General features: G+C 45.6%; 1 protein-coding gene across 1 annotated transcript in view; it reads left to right on the forward strand.

The window, feature by feature from the left end:
- Positions 1-2,926: 2,926 nt before the first annotated feature.
- Positions 2,927-13,536, forward strand: part of LOC149273365 (protein jagged-2-like) — a 42,286-nt gene continuing 31,676 nt past the window's right edge. The window contains exons 1-2 of the mRNA XM_089506403.1: positions 2,927-3,001; positions 3,643-3,969. Coding sequence (XP_089362529.1) covers positions 2,927-3,001; positions 3,643-3,969 — 402 coding nt within the window. The remainder of the gene's footprint in view (positions 3,002-3,642; positions 3,970-13,536) is intronic.

Genomic DNA, 13,536 nt, shown 5'->3' on the forward strand with positions numbered 1-13,536 from the left:
AAATAATGCTCCATCTGCTGGGACTCTGCAGGAGCTCAATCTCCTATATGGTTTTCTCGTCGTCATTACATTCTCCCGAGGACAGTAGGTCTTACAACTAGTGGGTCTCACGACTTGTAGGTCTCATGACTAGTAGGTGTCACGGCTAGTAGGTCTTACAACTAGTAGGTCTTACAACTAGTGGGTCTCACAACTAGTAGGTTCTCTTGACTAGTAGGTCTCACGGCTAGTAGATCTCACGACTAGTAGGTCTTACAACTAGTGGGTCTCACAACTAGTAGGTTCTCTTGACTAGTAGGTCTCACGGCTAGTAGATCTCACGACTAGTAGGTCTTACAACTAGTGGGTCTCACAAATAGTAGGTCTCACAACTAGTAGGTCGCATGACTAGTGGGTAAAGTATCATCTTCTGTAGACCATCTGCCCTCCAACTAAGTAGACTGCTTCTCCCAGTTTTAAAGGGCATTGGAAACCAGGCATCGGCTCCCCACACTGTGCCATTAGCAACCGCCGCATGTAAAACACGAATATTAAAATAGACACACACATTCTTTCAGGACGCACACTCTCCTTCGCACACTCTCTGTATCGTCCGCTTTGAAGAGGACTGGTGGCTCCTCGGATCACAGTTTTGGTGCTGCTTCGTAGAGAGGGTGAAGCCGGCCAGAGCCGAGTCCCTGTGCCCACCTTGCCAAGCTAGGCATGATCTAGGCTGAACATGGCCTTTGGATATGGAGGATTGGAACCTTACAGCTGCTTGGGTTTACACGGGGGGTAAACACGGGTTTACAGAGCCCGGACACTGCTTTCCACATGACCCAAAAATGGCTTCCATCAAGCAAAGTCAGCTCAATAAACATAATTATATTACTGCAAATCTATAAAACAGATTAGGACTCCAAACACAGACCATAGCGAGCGCCGAGCATTCTCGTTACCGCGCCGTGCGATGACCAGCACCTCTAGGACCGTTAGGCGCCTGCAGATTCCAGATCTTACTACACTCTTTGTAATTAAATGTAAATTTGACAGAATTTGATGAATTATTAATGTTTGCCGGATCACTGTGCTGTTACATGGCGCTCTGTTCTAGAATGCGTTTTTTTTAACTCTGAGCTGGAATCCTATTTTTTGCATTAAGCAGGGGGGGGGGGGGGCAGCTAAAGAGTCCTTTGCCGGTCGTAGAGCCACAACTCCCATAATGCTTAGCCAGCAGCCTTAACGGAACGGGCTCTATGTTTAGCAAAGCATCGAGTGACCCGTAGCTGTACGGCAGCTGTAGAGCGTCGAGAAGTGGAGATATGCATATAATTGAGTAAAGGGTACAGCTAGCGGGTGGTGTACACTGCCTGCGCTCTGTGCTCTGCATTGTTTAAACAGAAGGGGGAGCTCAGGGGATTGAAAATGCAAATCATATTTGCAGAAATTCATGCGTTAGTCGGTGAAGTCAAAGAATTAACTCTTTACTACTGATCACGACATGCCGTTGAAACACTATTAATAAAAATATTATTATTTATTGATTTATATGGCACCATCATATTCCGTGGCGCTGTACAACAGGCAATTATTCCATCACATAACAATTTGGACAAAAGGTGGGGAGGGTTCTGCTCATAGGAGCTAACAATCTAGGAATAAACAGCTATGGGCGGTGTGGGGGGGGCTAGGTGGGCTTGATGATTGACAGCCCTGGTTTCCAAGTCGTTCTGCAGCAGCTAAAGTCGTCAATATTCTATTTCATCCAGATAGGCGGAAAAATAAACGCAACTCAACGGAAGCGGCATCTTTCCAGTACCGGGTGGGTGGACAGCACCAGCCAAAGGTCCTCCAAACCCCGCATTCCAAAATTCACTTTTATTTACCAATAAAAACCTGGTAGAAATTGAAAAAACAAACAAATAAAATAAAAATATATAAATGAGAAGTCAATTTCTCCATTTACTATTTTAACAACAAACTGCAACATTTTAGCCGAGTTTATTGTCACACACAGATTTGTTTGTAAACATTGTTAACTGGGTGTGATCTTATATATATATGTGTATATATATATATATATATATATATATATATATAACTTTACATGTAAGAAGTAAAGTTATATATCGAATATATTTACACATTGCACAACACTGCAGAATATGATGGCGCTATATAAATCAATAAATAATAGCACTGATACATAATAGACACATCCAGAGACATATATACATATATATATATATATATACATGAGATTGTATATGGGCTTGTATATGTACATATCATAGAATATTATATATCATAATATATTACACATAATCATGGACATATATCTATCTATCTATCTATCTATCTATCTATATATATACACACACACAGTATATATGTGTAATAAAATATTATATACAGATTATGAGATACTATATATATATGTATGTGTGTAATAAGATATATACATATTATACGATATTCTATATAATAATATATTACACATAATCCTGGACATATATGTGTAATAATATGTCACATAGAATGATATTATGAGACACTATATGGAGTCACAGGTCACGTATATGTCTCCAGGTGGGCGCACCGGCTCTCCACGCGCAGCACCTGCAGCCTCCCTCCCCTCCGGCTGCGCTCTCCCTGCATCCCTCTCCCTCCCTCCCTTCTGCTCCCCCGGGCCCGCCTCCAGTCCCGCCCTCTCATGAATAGGAATGAGGCGGCGGCGCTCTCCAGTGGCTGGCGCGGCTGTCAGTCTGTCAGCTACATGTTGGTTGCCTGGGCTCGGTCGCAGTGATCCCGAGGAGTCGGCTGGGAGCTGTCCTGACAGCCCATGTGTGCTCGCTGCCGCCGCTCGCAGCCCCGTATGCCTTCGCTCCATGGCTGTATCCCGGCTCGCCTCTCACCGCTCCGGTCAGCTCTGATACCGCCCGCCGTCATGCGCTCGGGTGCCTCCGGGAGCCGCGCTCACCTCACAGCGGTGGGCTTGGTGCTGCTAACTTTCTGGGTCCAGGTAAGGCTGCCTCCCGGTGCAGGGCTAACGGTCTGCACCCCCGGGGATCCCCCCTCAGAAACAGCCGGCCCCTCACCGTCTTCACTTACATGTCTTATGTAACATGGCATGTACGCAGGGCACACAGAACATGGATCCAGGAGGGCACATGTGCAACCTGCGTGTTACATACAAGAGAAAATGCATTCTACTTATTAGAGATCCCCTCCATCATTCAAAGTTACTCTGTGTGTAATATATATATATATATATATATAGGTATATATCTTACATACTCTGCATGCTGATGTCTCCCCCGAGGGTCTGTATATCTGCCCCCGGGTGTAATTCTATATGTTGTATGCACGTTGCATGCAGTGCTGGTGAGGCACACGCTGCGTACCCGTGGATCTGGGTGGGTGCCGTGGGGCGGCTGTTGCATTTCCAATTAGCGATTGGCTGCTCTTTCTGCATTTAAGTCATGCGATAAGCGTCTCCGCGTGGGAAGGGGCCGCAGCGTTCGCCGCATGCAGTACGTGCAGCTCGAGACCTGCCTGTGGTGGTCGTCGACTAAGTGCAGCTCCCCGCTGCTGCATGCCCCTTCTCCCCCTCTGCCCGGCTCCGTAGTAATGTCTCTCCCCTGTTTGATGTGTTATTTTTAGGTTTCCCAGTCCACGGGTTATTTCGAGCTGCAGCTGAACTCGCTGAAGAATGTCAACGGAGAATTGTCCAGCGGGGAATGTTGCGATGGCGTGAAGAGTCCGTACAACCAGGACTGTAGCGGCGACGAGTGCGACACCTATCTCCGGGTCTGCCTGAAGGAGTTCCAGGCCAAAATCACCCCTTCTGGCCCGTGCAACTATGGCTCTGGATCTACTGCGGTGCTCGGTGGAAATACTTTTTATTTGAACAACAAATACACCCACCAGGGGAAGAACGGCCCCGGCGACGGTGGCAGGATTTTAATCCCGTTCCAGTTTGCGTGGCCGGTAGGTTTCTCGCCCTCTTCGTTTTATTTTTCGGTAGCGATTTAATGTTTGAATTCTGGTATACGGATAGCGATGAGTTAACGGCATCGCTAACGAGACATAATTGCCCCAAAATTCCACGTTTTATATGTATCCAGGTTACGCTGAGGTAATGTTATTGTCGCCGACGCATGCAGTTGGGTCCCCCAGGGACAAACGGCGATGATTCCCCCCCCCCTCTTTATACCTCGATTTGTTGGCTCTGTACCAGATCGTGCAGTACAAGCTGCAGCTGCTGCATTACCGCTTGCGAGTTGCAGCTTCCTTTATCTGTAAAGCTTCTTTGTGCCAGCCCCCCCCCCCCCCCCCTTAATATCTGAATATAATTGCCGGCTTTGTTTACTGCGAAATGTAAAATAAAGGGTTTGTGGTTTGGCTCTCGCACGTTCGGTGAGTTTTCCCCTTTTTTTGGGGGGGGGGTTGTTGTTGGAGGAGCTGCGAGGTTGGGTTTGCCTCCTCGGGTTGGTCGGGAAGCCGCTGTATTACCTGTTCACCTGACTGCATGGATACCAAGCACCTGAGCGTCTTGTAACCGTGGATTTGCACAGGGTGCAGCTCTGAGCGGCCGCAGAACGTTAATTACGGCCGTGACACCTGCCTTAGCCGTTTGTCTCGCCGAGACTCTTGTTTCGTTGTACTTCGTGCGGCCGAGAACGCTGCCGATCCCTTTATGTCGGGGCGAACTCGCAGTATTCCCGTGTATGTTTAATGCCATCCTTGCGTGTGTCGAGACCGAGATAAATTGTTCGATAGAAACGTTTCCCGTTTGGAATGTCCTGCCGAACGCGGTCATCTTGCGCTGACTTTCTGGTCCGTGTGCCGCGTTTTAGATGATATATAATATATATATGTGTTGGCTGACAGCCTGGTTTATATACCCGGTTGAGTCCTGGGGGCTCTGAGGCTGCTATTTCATGGCTACAGGTGGCAGACAGACCGGCGCTACGGGAGAGGAGGCTGCCTCCGTGCCGGAGACTCCTCCAGGGACTGCCGTGGCACCTTGGGGGTGTGCCGCACACTTGGGCTCCGAGTCCGCTGCGGGCTACGACAAGGTGGGGTCTGGGAAGACGACGCGGACCTAGCGTGTGTGTGTGCGTGTCTCAGCACACGTGACAGCTCTAGTTCGATCCGTGTTGGTTGGCAGAAGGTGTCTGAGAAATCTTACAGATCAAACCATGGGAGGTAATTATCCCTTTCCGGTGCCGGGGAGAATAATAATCTGTTTTGTCGCCCGAGTCTTTGGCACCGAAGGGGTTAAATCACCTGGCAGCCTCGGTCGAAGTGACGATTTGCTCTTCTGACGCTCCGTCTGCTGATGTACGGATCGTTACTCGTTAGGATTCCGCGTCAAACGCCGCAGGATAATAGAATCCTTTGAGGCTGTTGGGCTCATTTTTTTATTTTGTTTATTTGTTTTGGTTTTCTCCGTCTTGCGTTTTCACGACAAAAGTGCCGGCTCTGTTTTCTGAGATAACAACACAACTCCGGGTTCTCGTCGGGTTTTGTTTTTATTTTATTCTTCGTTTCTTTGGTTTTTTTTCGTGCTGGTATAGAAGTACCTGTTGAAATACTGTACGCGAAATTCCGTTCCGTGCGGTCATCCGCCCCGTTACCGTACGCAGGATGAGTGGCCTCCTCTAACTGTTAGAAACCCAATCCGAGTGTGAGTGTGTGGCGTGTCAGTAGTGCTGGCTCTGTGCGAGATTAAAGCGTATTAAACATGAGGTTTCACCAATGGCTCATGTAACGTCCCCCTTCCCCCAGTCCCTCTGATACCCCTTCTTCTTCTCTCGGACCGAGACAGGTGTACCCGGCCACAGATCACATGCAGCAGGGATCACCGGCCTCGCTCCGCGCGGCACAAATCCACTCGTCTAAATTTACCCCCCGAGCGTTGATGAAACGTCTGCGTTTCGCAGAATGCCGTCTCCTCTTACGATGGGTTTTGGGAGGGATTGTTCGGGGACCAGAGACGAATGGAAGCGGCGTATGAGTGCGATATAACGATGGGTGGGACGAGGTCGCCGACTCCGCTGCCGGCAGTGTCGTGTAGGTTTGTGCCAACTGGTGTTGTGTTTTGCTTTAACGTTTCTGAGCTCGAAACATGTTTTTGGGTGATATTTTCCTTCTTCCAAGAATGGTTTGTGGAGGTGAGGGTGTGCGTATGTGTGTTGTTTGGAATGTATAGGTTAGATATTTAAATGGTGGATATGGCCCCTGTTCCTTTAGAATGTCATGTTTTAGAAGAGGAAATGAAATGAGTACATGACCACCAATTAAAATAACGGGGTCTTTAGGGACTGAATTGAATCCCGGTTCCGTTTTGCTCACAAGCTCCTGTTTCTCTCGAGTATAGGTGGATTTTTGTGGGAAATGTATGTTTATCGGTGCTTTAATTTAGTGATGGCTCTAAATATAGTGCACCCATCTGTATGACGTTTACACCAGTACTTAAGAAGTAGAGCGAAGTATTTTCCCGTTGTGTGTGCGCGTGTGCAGCGGGGCTTTTGATACGATAGGGGCATCGGGGATCAGGTTTGGTTTTCTGCGGGGTGTCGTGATGTGTAAAAGGCAAACCACGTGGCTCGTGTAGCTCTGCTTCTTCTCCATAGCCCACCTCTTGCGCATGCGCCAGCAAAGTGCTCACGGTTAGCGCTGGCTGCTGGCAACGAGATGTGGCAGAGGGGTGGCTGACGAGACGGCTGCCCGGGGAACGGCCGTGGACTCGGTGCTGAATGAGCGTATTGTGTCACATTTAGGGCGTCTATAGGGGGCGCTATTCAGAAACCATGTCAACATGCGTCCTGCTTCTAGGATACCTGTTAGTGATCTCTAGTCTATTCTAAGCACCTGTAGTTGTGGAAATATGCTTAATGTCTGGAATATTGGCATTCATTTGCAGTTTTCTCACTTATTTTGCACCCGTTCAAAGTCTGTGTTTCTGTAAGAACCTTTGTGAGATTGTGTGTGCAAAATTATCTTTGAATTTCAATTTGTACCGTTTTGGAGAGGCTTTTATTGTTACTCCTGAGGACATGAGTTATTCTATCCTCCCATCTTCCTGGTCGCCGACCGTCCTGTTTTCAGTTCAGCGTATTGTCTTGTGCCGTCCCGACACCCGGGCGTGGGAATCTCGCAGGTGTTACAAGAACTGCTTACAAAAGAGCAAAATATTTTCAAAAAAAATAAATCCTCATTCCCTTCTTGCTATCCTCCCCATCCCCAAGTTCATTATTTTCTGGATCGGAACGTCGCGTTGCTTTTAGAATCTGCTTCTCTCTCTGAAATAAATGATTTCGTGTCGCTTCGGTTGCTCAAACACGAAGTGTTCCGTTTTAACCGGCTTCCAAAATCTTCAGCTATGCGATGGATATGGGGGGGGGGAGCAGAATTTCAAGGCTAAACGGCAGTCCCCGTCAGTCGGTTCAGAAGCTTATAGCCTGTTGCTTAGGAACTGGTAATAGTCTTTTAAGTAACCAATTAGTTGCCCTGTGGATAGAAGCTCCAGAAACCAAACACCTGTTCAGGTTTCACGCAGGATAAGACTTCAGAAGCTCAGTCCAGCGATTCCCTGGCCTTTTTATTATCGTTAATGATAATATAATCAATATTATGTCGCATAGCTCTCCTTTCATTATTTATTTTTCCCTGGGAAAGCTAAATATGCTCGCTTTTCCTTCTTCCTATTGCGTTCGTGGAGTTGCCATCTGTGAATAACTCCGGTATCTTGTGATGCGTTTCAAATCTGTTGTAAAATAAATCTCTTCGATATTTATGCTTTACCAAAATAACCGAACCATGTGGACTCGCCCCCTTGAGCAAAAAGGAACGATAATATAACATAATATAATATAGCTGTTTTCTTCTGCCAATTCCCATCTGAGCCATAACGGCCCCTTTTTTTATATATTTTTGTTAATTAGCCTGTAAGTCGCTGCACTTTATCGTGATTATTCCTTCCTGTGACGTTATCTCCGCTTTAATATTAAGTTGCTGATGATTGCTCATTGGTCCAGGCACGGAACTTTCTGGCCAATGAACGCAGCCCCGGGGAGGTTAAATAGACACAAGTATCTCTGAACCAATGGCGTTTATTTTCCGTTTATAACTAGATACGGTAAAGTGATCCAGATGTTCTGAAGGTTACCTTATGATTTTAAACCTATTGCCCTGTTCTACATAGTAAGGGCGTAGCATGTAAGACCCCCACAAAGGTGGTCTGTCGCAATTCTCTTGCGATACGCATTTTGAAAGAATGCGCTAAGTGATAGAGATCCATATTTTTTTTTCTTCTAATCAGATCAAAAGTGTTTTTAATAAAAAAAAAAAAAAAAAAAAATTTATTAAAAAAAAAATGATAAATCACGTGTGCATGATACGGGGTGCACAGTTTAATAAAAATCTAGGTAGACTTAACTCTTTCCCAAGTAATTGTGTTTTTTGTTTTTGTTTTTTTATTTTTTTTTTCTTCTTCTATGACGTATACCATGGGCAGGAATGCTCTACGTTGTGTACACTTGCCAGTCAAACGGTTATTGTTTATATATAAAAATGTAATGCATTTTTGAAGCTATATTTAGATGCTAGAAAGCTGGAACTCGCCCAAGAACAGATAAAACAGCAAAAAATATTCTAGTAATAGTACAATGAAGACCCCCCCCCCCCCCCCCCCCCGTCCATGTAATCCTAAGTACATCTGTTTCATGGGCTCGGTATGGTACGTTTAATGGGTGAGATACTAAGATATGTGATAAATTTATTGCATGCTACTGGCACACGGGCCGCTGCCGCCTTCAATGTGGAAACTCATCTTCCCCGGCTAAAAATAGGAATGTAAATTGCTGCCACCATCTGAAGGACGAATCAGTGAAGTCATCCCTACAAGAAAATGCACAGGATTAAACTTTTAATCCCCGATGTGCGGCAGACAGAACGAGACGCGTTCGATACCTGAGTATGAGGTAGGCTCGCGGAAGCACTTGGCCGAGTGAGTGATGGGGGTGAGCGTGGCTCAGGACGACGTGGATGTCTTATACTCTGCGTCTGTATTATAAACGTCATGAACGGGTACCTTTCAAAGGGACACGGCGGCCATCGTATGTATTTTAATGCTGATGATGGCTGTGTGGTCCATTTTATATGCATGGGGGGGGGGGGATTCTGCAATCCCTTCCAACTAATACCCTCCAAATCGCCACCTTTAGGGCTGATCATGGAAGACAGAGCGTTAGCCTGGCGAGAGAAAGTCCTACGCAAATTTTTGAGCCGGTTTTAATTTATTTTCTTTTTTTTTTCCTTTGGTGGAAAAAGACAAAAAAAACCTACTACAGACGCTACCCTATCTTTGCACGATTTTCTTCACCCAATTATATATATATATATTATACATACATACATACATACATACTTACATTTAATGCACATGCTTGCTTGCCTGTACGTTCAATGGATTACCAGTCGTGTTACATACGTGAGGAATCCTGGCTGTTACGGCATAACCAAATGATATGTTTAAGGCTTATGTTGGGTTGGTTATATGGTTTTTGCGACGGAAGGACCCATGGACGGTTATGCATGACCCAAGGGTGAGGATGGCTACATACATGAGCCTTGGACTCACGTGTGTCTGCCCTGCATGCATGTGTGGGTCTTTCTCCAGCAACCTCACGCTATGGGGCCTTCAGCTATGGGGCCTTCAGCTATGGGGCCTTCAGCTATGGGGCCTTCAGCTATGGGGCCATCTCCCTCATTCCCTTATGCAGACTCGTCGTTGGAAACAAAGACGCACAGCTTGGTACGCCCTGCGGACATAGTATTCCTGCCACATAGAATTTGAAGAGGAAACGCCATGTTTTTGCCAGTATTAATTACCGCTTGAGCAGAGATCAAGTCAAATTATAGTAATTATCCACATTTTGGGCAATAAAATGCTGCAAAATCATTCACATCCTTTTTTTAACGCCCCTATACAATGCTAAATTTAATTTTAATCACTAAGCTTAGAAGCCGGTTCCAAAATATTTCTCAAGGTTTTAATGCACGGAATTGGTTCCCACGCGTTTTGCTCCGCGAAGGAAGACTTTCTTGGACAGGTGACTTAAGTTTTTTTTTAAATGGGCTATTAGAGCAGAAAGCATGACGGGGCAAAAGGTGGCAAAAAAAGCTACTTTAAATGCACACACAAATATATTTCCCCCGGTGACCATTCTGGGAAGCGATCGTTCTCTCTGGAGAGCAAACAAACCATCCATGTTACCGTGTACTGCGCATGCATAGCTAAAAATACTCTTGCGGGAAGGGAAGCATACTGCGTGTCGTGTAATTGTACCGTGTGTGTGGCAGACATCATGGTGCTGAAAGGACCCCATGGCATTGGGGGTGTATCACGAGTGTCCCTGTGTCTCTCTCTCTCTCTTGTAGAGCGCAGCGAGGGCTTTCCGATATTTGCTGTCTTGTCTCTGTTACCAAATGAAACGTAATACGCACTGCTTGGTGTTGTATAAATCATGCGGTTCAGACGTGTACTGTACTTACACTGTACAGCGACGGCAGGCAGTGACTCCAAGAAACCGGCTTCCCAGGCTCAATGCAGAATGTGATATATTGTTTTATTTATAATGGACGTTTTTGTTGCACGAGGCAGGTAGTGTCGTCACCGGGCCGCTTTTCCTCAAAAGCTTGCGTTCTACATACAGGATTTAATTTTGGGTCCGTGTCATTGTGTAAAGCAGGGATCGACAAATTGGATTTGAATCTAGGGGCTGGCCCAAAATACACACGCTAACACCATACACATACACACGCTAACACTATATGCTGACATAAACACTCCTGCTAATGCCGTACTGTAACGCAAACACCACGCTACATGCTAGCACCACACTCATATACACACTCTGTACTATCATAAATATATAAAATTATGGGCACATATATATGGAATCTGGCACTACAATACAGTAGACATACTGACTATGGCACTATACATTTACACACTTGCACACTGACTCTGACATACACAGTACTCCCACTCTCCTCTGCCATCGCACTCTGCTTGCGTGTGGGTGCGATGTGAAGCCAGTGACGTGAGACACCCAGCGGCATTATGTGACCCGGCTTCTACACCGGACTCATGGTGAACCCTGTGGTTCCTAGTCGCCATGGCGACCTGGCTTCTGGGGTTTGCATTGCCCTGATGTAGCGCATACTTCTGTCTTCTTTAGTTGGCAGGGAAGTTGCAGTTTCATCTCACCAGTTTGGCTCTACCGTTGTCTTCTCCTGTATGAAGCGTGAAATTTCTTGGGCTGCCCTACTTATAGAACTGTAGTCTTTGACTTTTTTAAGCGGGACTTTCCCATGCAAAGCGGGACAGTTGAGAGGCACGCTATATGTGTAACTATGTAAAGTACAGGAACTCATACATGTCCAAGGCAATGGGTGGTATGTATTAAGTTGCATGCTACAGAAAAGACCATAAAGAATGAAGCTTGTCCAGTGCCCCCCACTACACGTCTGTGTGAATACGGCTTTGTCTTGTGGTTGGAGTCGTTATAAAGACATGGTATCCTCTGTTTGCTACCCACAATGCCGCATTCTGTTGCTCCCTCCAGTCATTGACAATATAGCGTCGGACACCGCCATGTTTTATGTGTATGGCTGCTGAGGCAAAAAGCTTTGAGCAGAAAATTATGTCTTGATTTTTGAGCCAACGTGACCGGCTTGGGAAAAGACTGGTAGTTCCAAGGAACTCTTTAGCATCAGTGAGTGAATTAGGTACCGGAGGTGTCATTCCTCAACACGTAACTTGCGGAAGAATACAAATTAAAGATGGATTTTGTTGAGGGTGTGTTTTTTTTGCAGTTTCTTTCCAGGTTTTATTTCATGGAATATTTGTCTTCTTTTAAGAGGATATGGTGTCTATCGATCCCTATTTCTGCCAGCTTACACTTATATTGACTTTTGTAACCAAATGTGTCGTCCTGACTTTCCTTGGTGCGATATTTTTGTCGTGAAGCAGGATCAAGTTCTCCCTTCTGGCACAGGTTTAACATTTTTATTGTAAATGCGCAGTAAATTCTAAAAATTAAAGTCCATTATTTTACTGTATCTTACGGTAACAACATTTAAGGGGGGCACTTATGAGTATCTGCACAATTACCCTATTGGGGCACGATTTACTACCATTAAAGGGACATGTTTCAGCTTCAGAGGGCCGCCGCCAGCATATTTTTGGCACAGAGCAAGCCTTCTCGAATGGTAATTGTGGAAACGTTGAAGCCGCGCGTTGTCCTTGCGCAGAATCCCCCCCCCCCCCCCCCCCCCTGCGCTCTTCATCTTGCGATCCACAACGTAGAATTTGGCTGTGGTTTTGACCAACTTTGAGGGTTATTTGGAGATCCGGTACGCTCTGTTCTTTAGAAGGTTAAGCAGACTTCTAAAACCGTGTCCAGGCTGTGGCAGATGGAATGCCTGTTTATTTCAGGCTTAACACATCCCCTTATATCTTATTTTTGTGCGTCAACAGAGTTTGCTGCTGAAGGTACATAGCAAGCATTTGAAGGATTTAGGACCCCCCCCTTATGAGAAAGGGGTAACTTGGTGATGTATAAAATGCAGATTTCCCCCATTTCTATAGATTTCCCTTGCGTGCCGTGTATTTATTTTTTTTTCTCCACCTCCTTGCCTTAGATGAGCCATGTTGTAGCAGGTTATTACAGCATGTTGACTTTTGTTAGGAATCTGGCTTTGCGCGTTTCTCGGAATCCTCCTTCTGTCCTGTTAATCAACATGATGTCTTCGGTCCCGCTGTATTATGATGTTATTTCAGGCATCAATAAGCTGTTAAAAGCCAGAATGTGCTTTACTTTCCAAATGCAGAAGGATTATGGCAGAGCTGTGAAATATCTCTCTCAGGACCTCCTGTCATTTGTGGGGGGTTTTTGTTCCCCCCCCCCCCACTATTACAAAACCCAGGTTTATCGGCACAGAATGGGGGGCGGTGATGGTTGCAGTAACAGGTGCACTTGGGAAAAATAATTTGTGGTGGCTATCTATCTAAATACTTCAGTAGAAATCCTTGGTGTCCTCTTCTACATTGTCATTTATTTTAATATATTTTCCTTTTATATTGGTTTACAAGTGGGGCGCTCCCCAAGTACAATGCCACCTGGCTACAGAACCTGCATAATTTAATTACTTTATCTTTCCTTTAACATCTCCCAAACCGATGCCAGCCAATCGGATTCCACCAAGCATCACAGATGGCCGGGTTTACTGATGATTCGGAAGTCGACGACGTGCAAAGTTTTTTTGTTTTTTTTTTTTCATTTGTGTTTGAGAATCAAATTTGTTTTTTTTCTATCATGTCCGTTATGCAAAGTCGCAGTGATAGTTCACGTGTTTGAGAATAAGGAATATCTGGGTTTTACTCTGTACGTGTGTCCTTGGAGCAGACTGCTGGTGTTGGTTTTTATTGGGTTTTAGAGTATATGACTGGCCAAACCTTTTCTGATGGACAAACTTTTTGAT

Source organism: Sceloporus occidentalis, unplaced genomic scaffold (assembly GCF_023333645.1).
Source record: "Sceloporus occidentalis isolate IW3139 unplaced genomic scaffold, rSceOcc1.0.p SCAF_383, whole genome shotgun sequence".
In the NCBI taxonomy this organism is placed as follows: domain Eukaryota; kingdom Metazoa; phylum Chordata; class Lepidosauria; order Squamata; family Phrynosomatidae; genus Sceloporus; species Sceloporus occidentalis.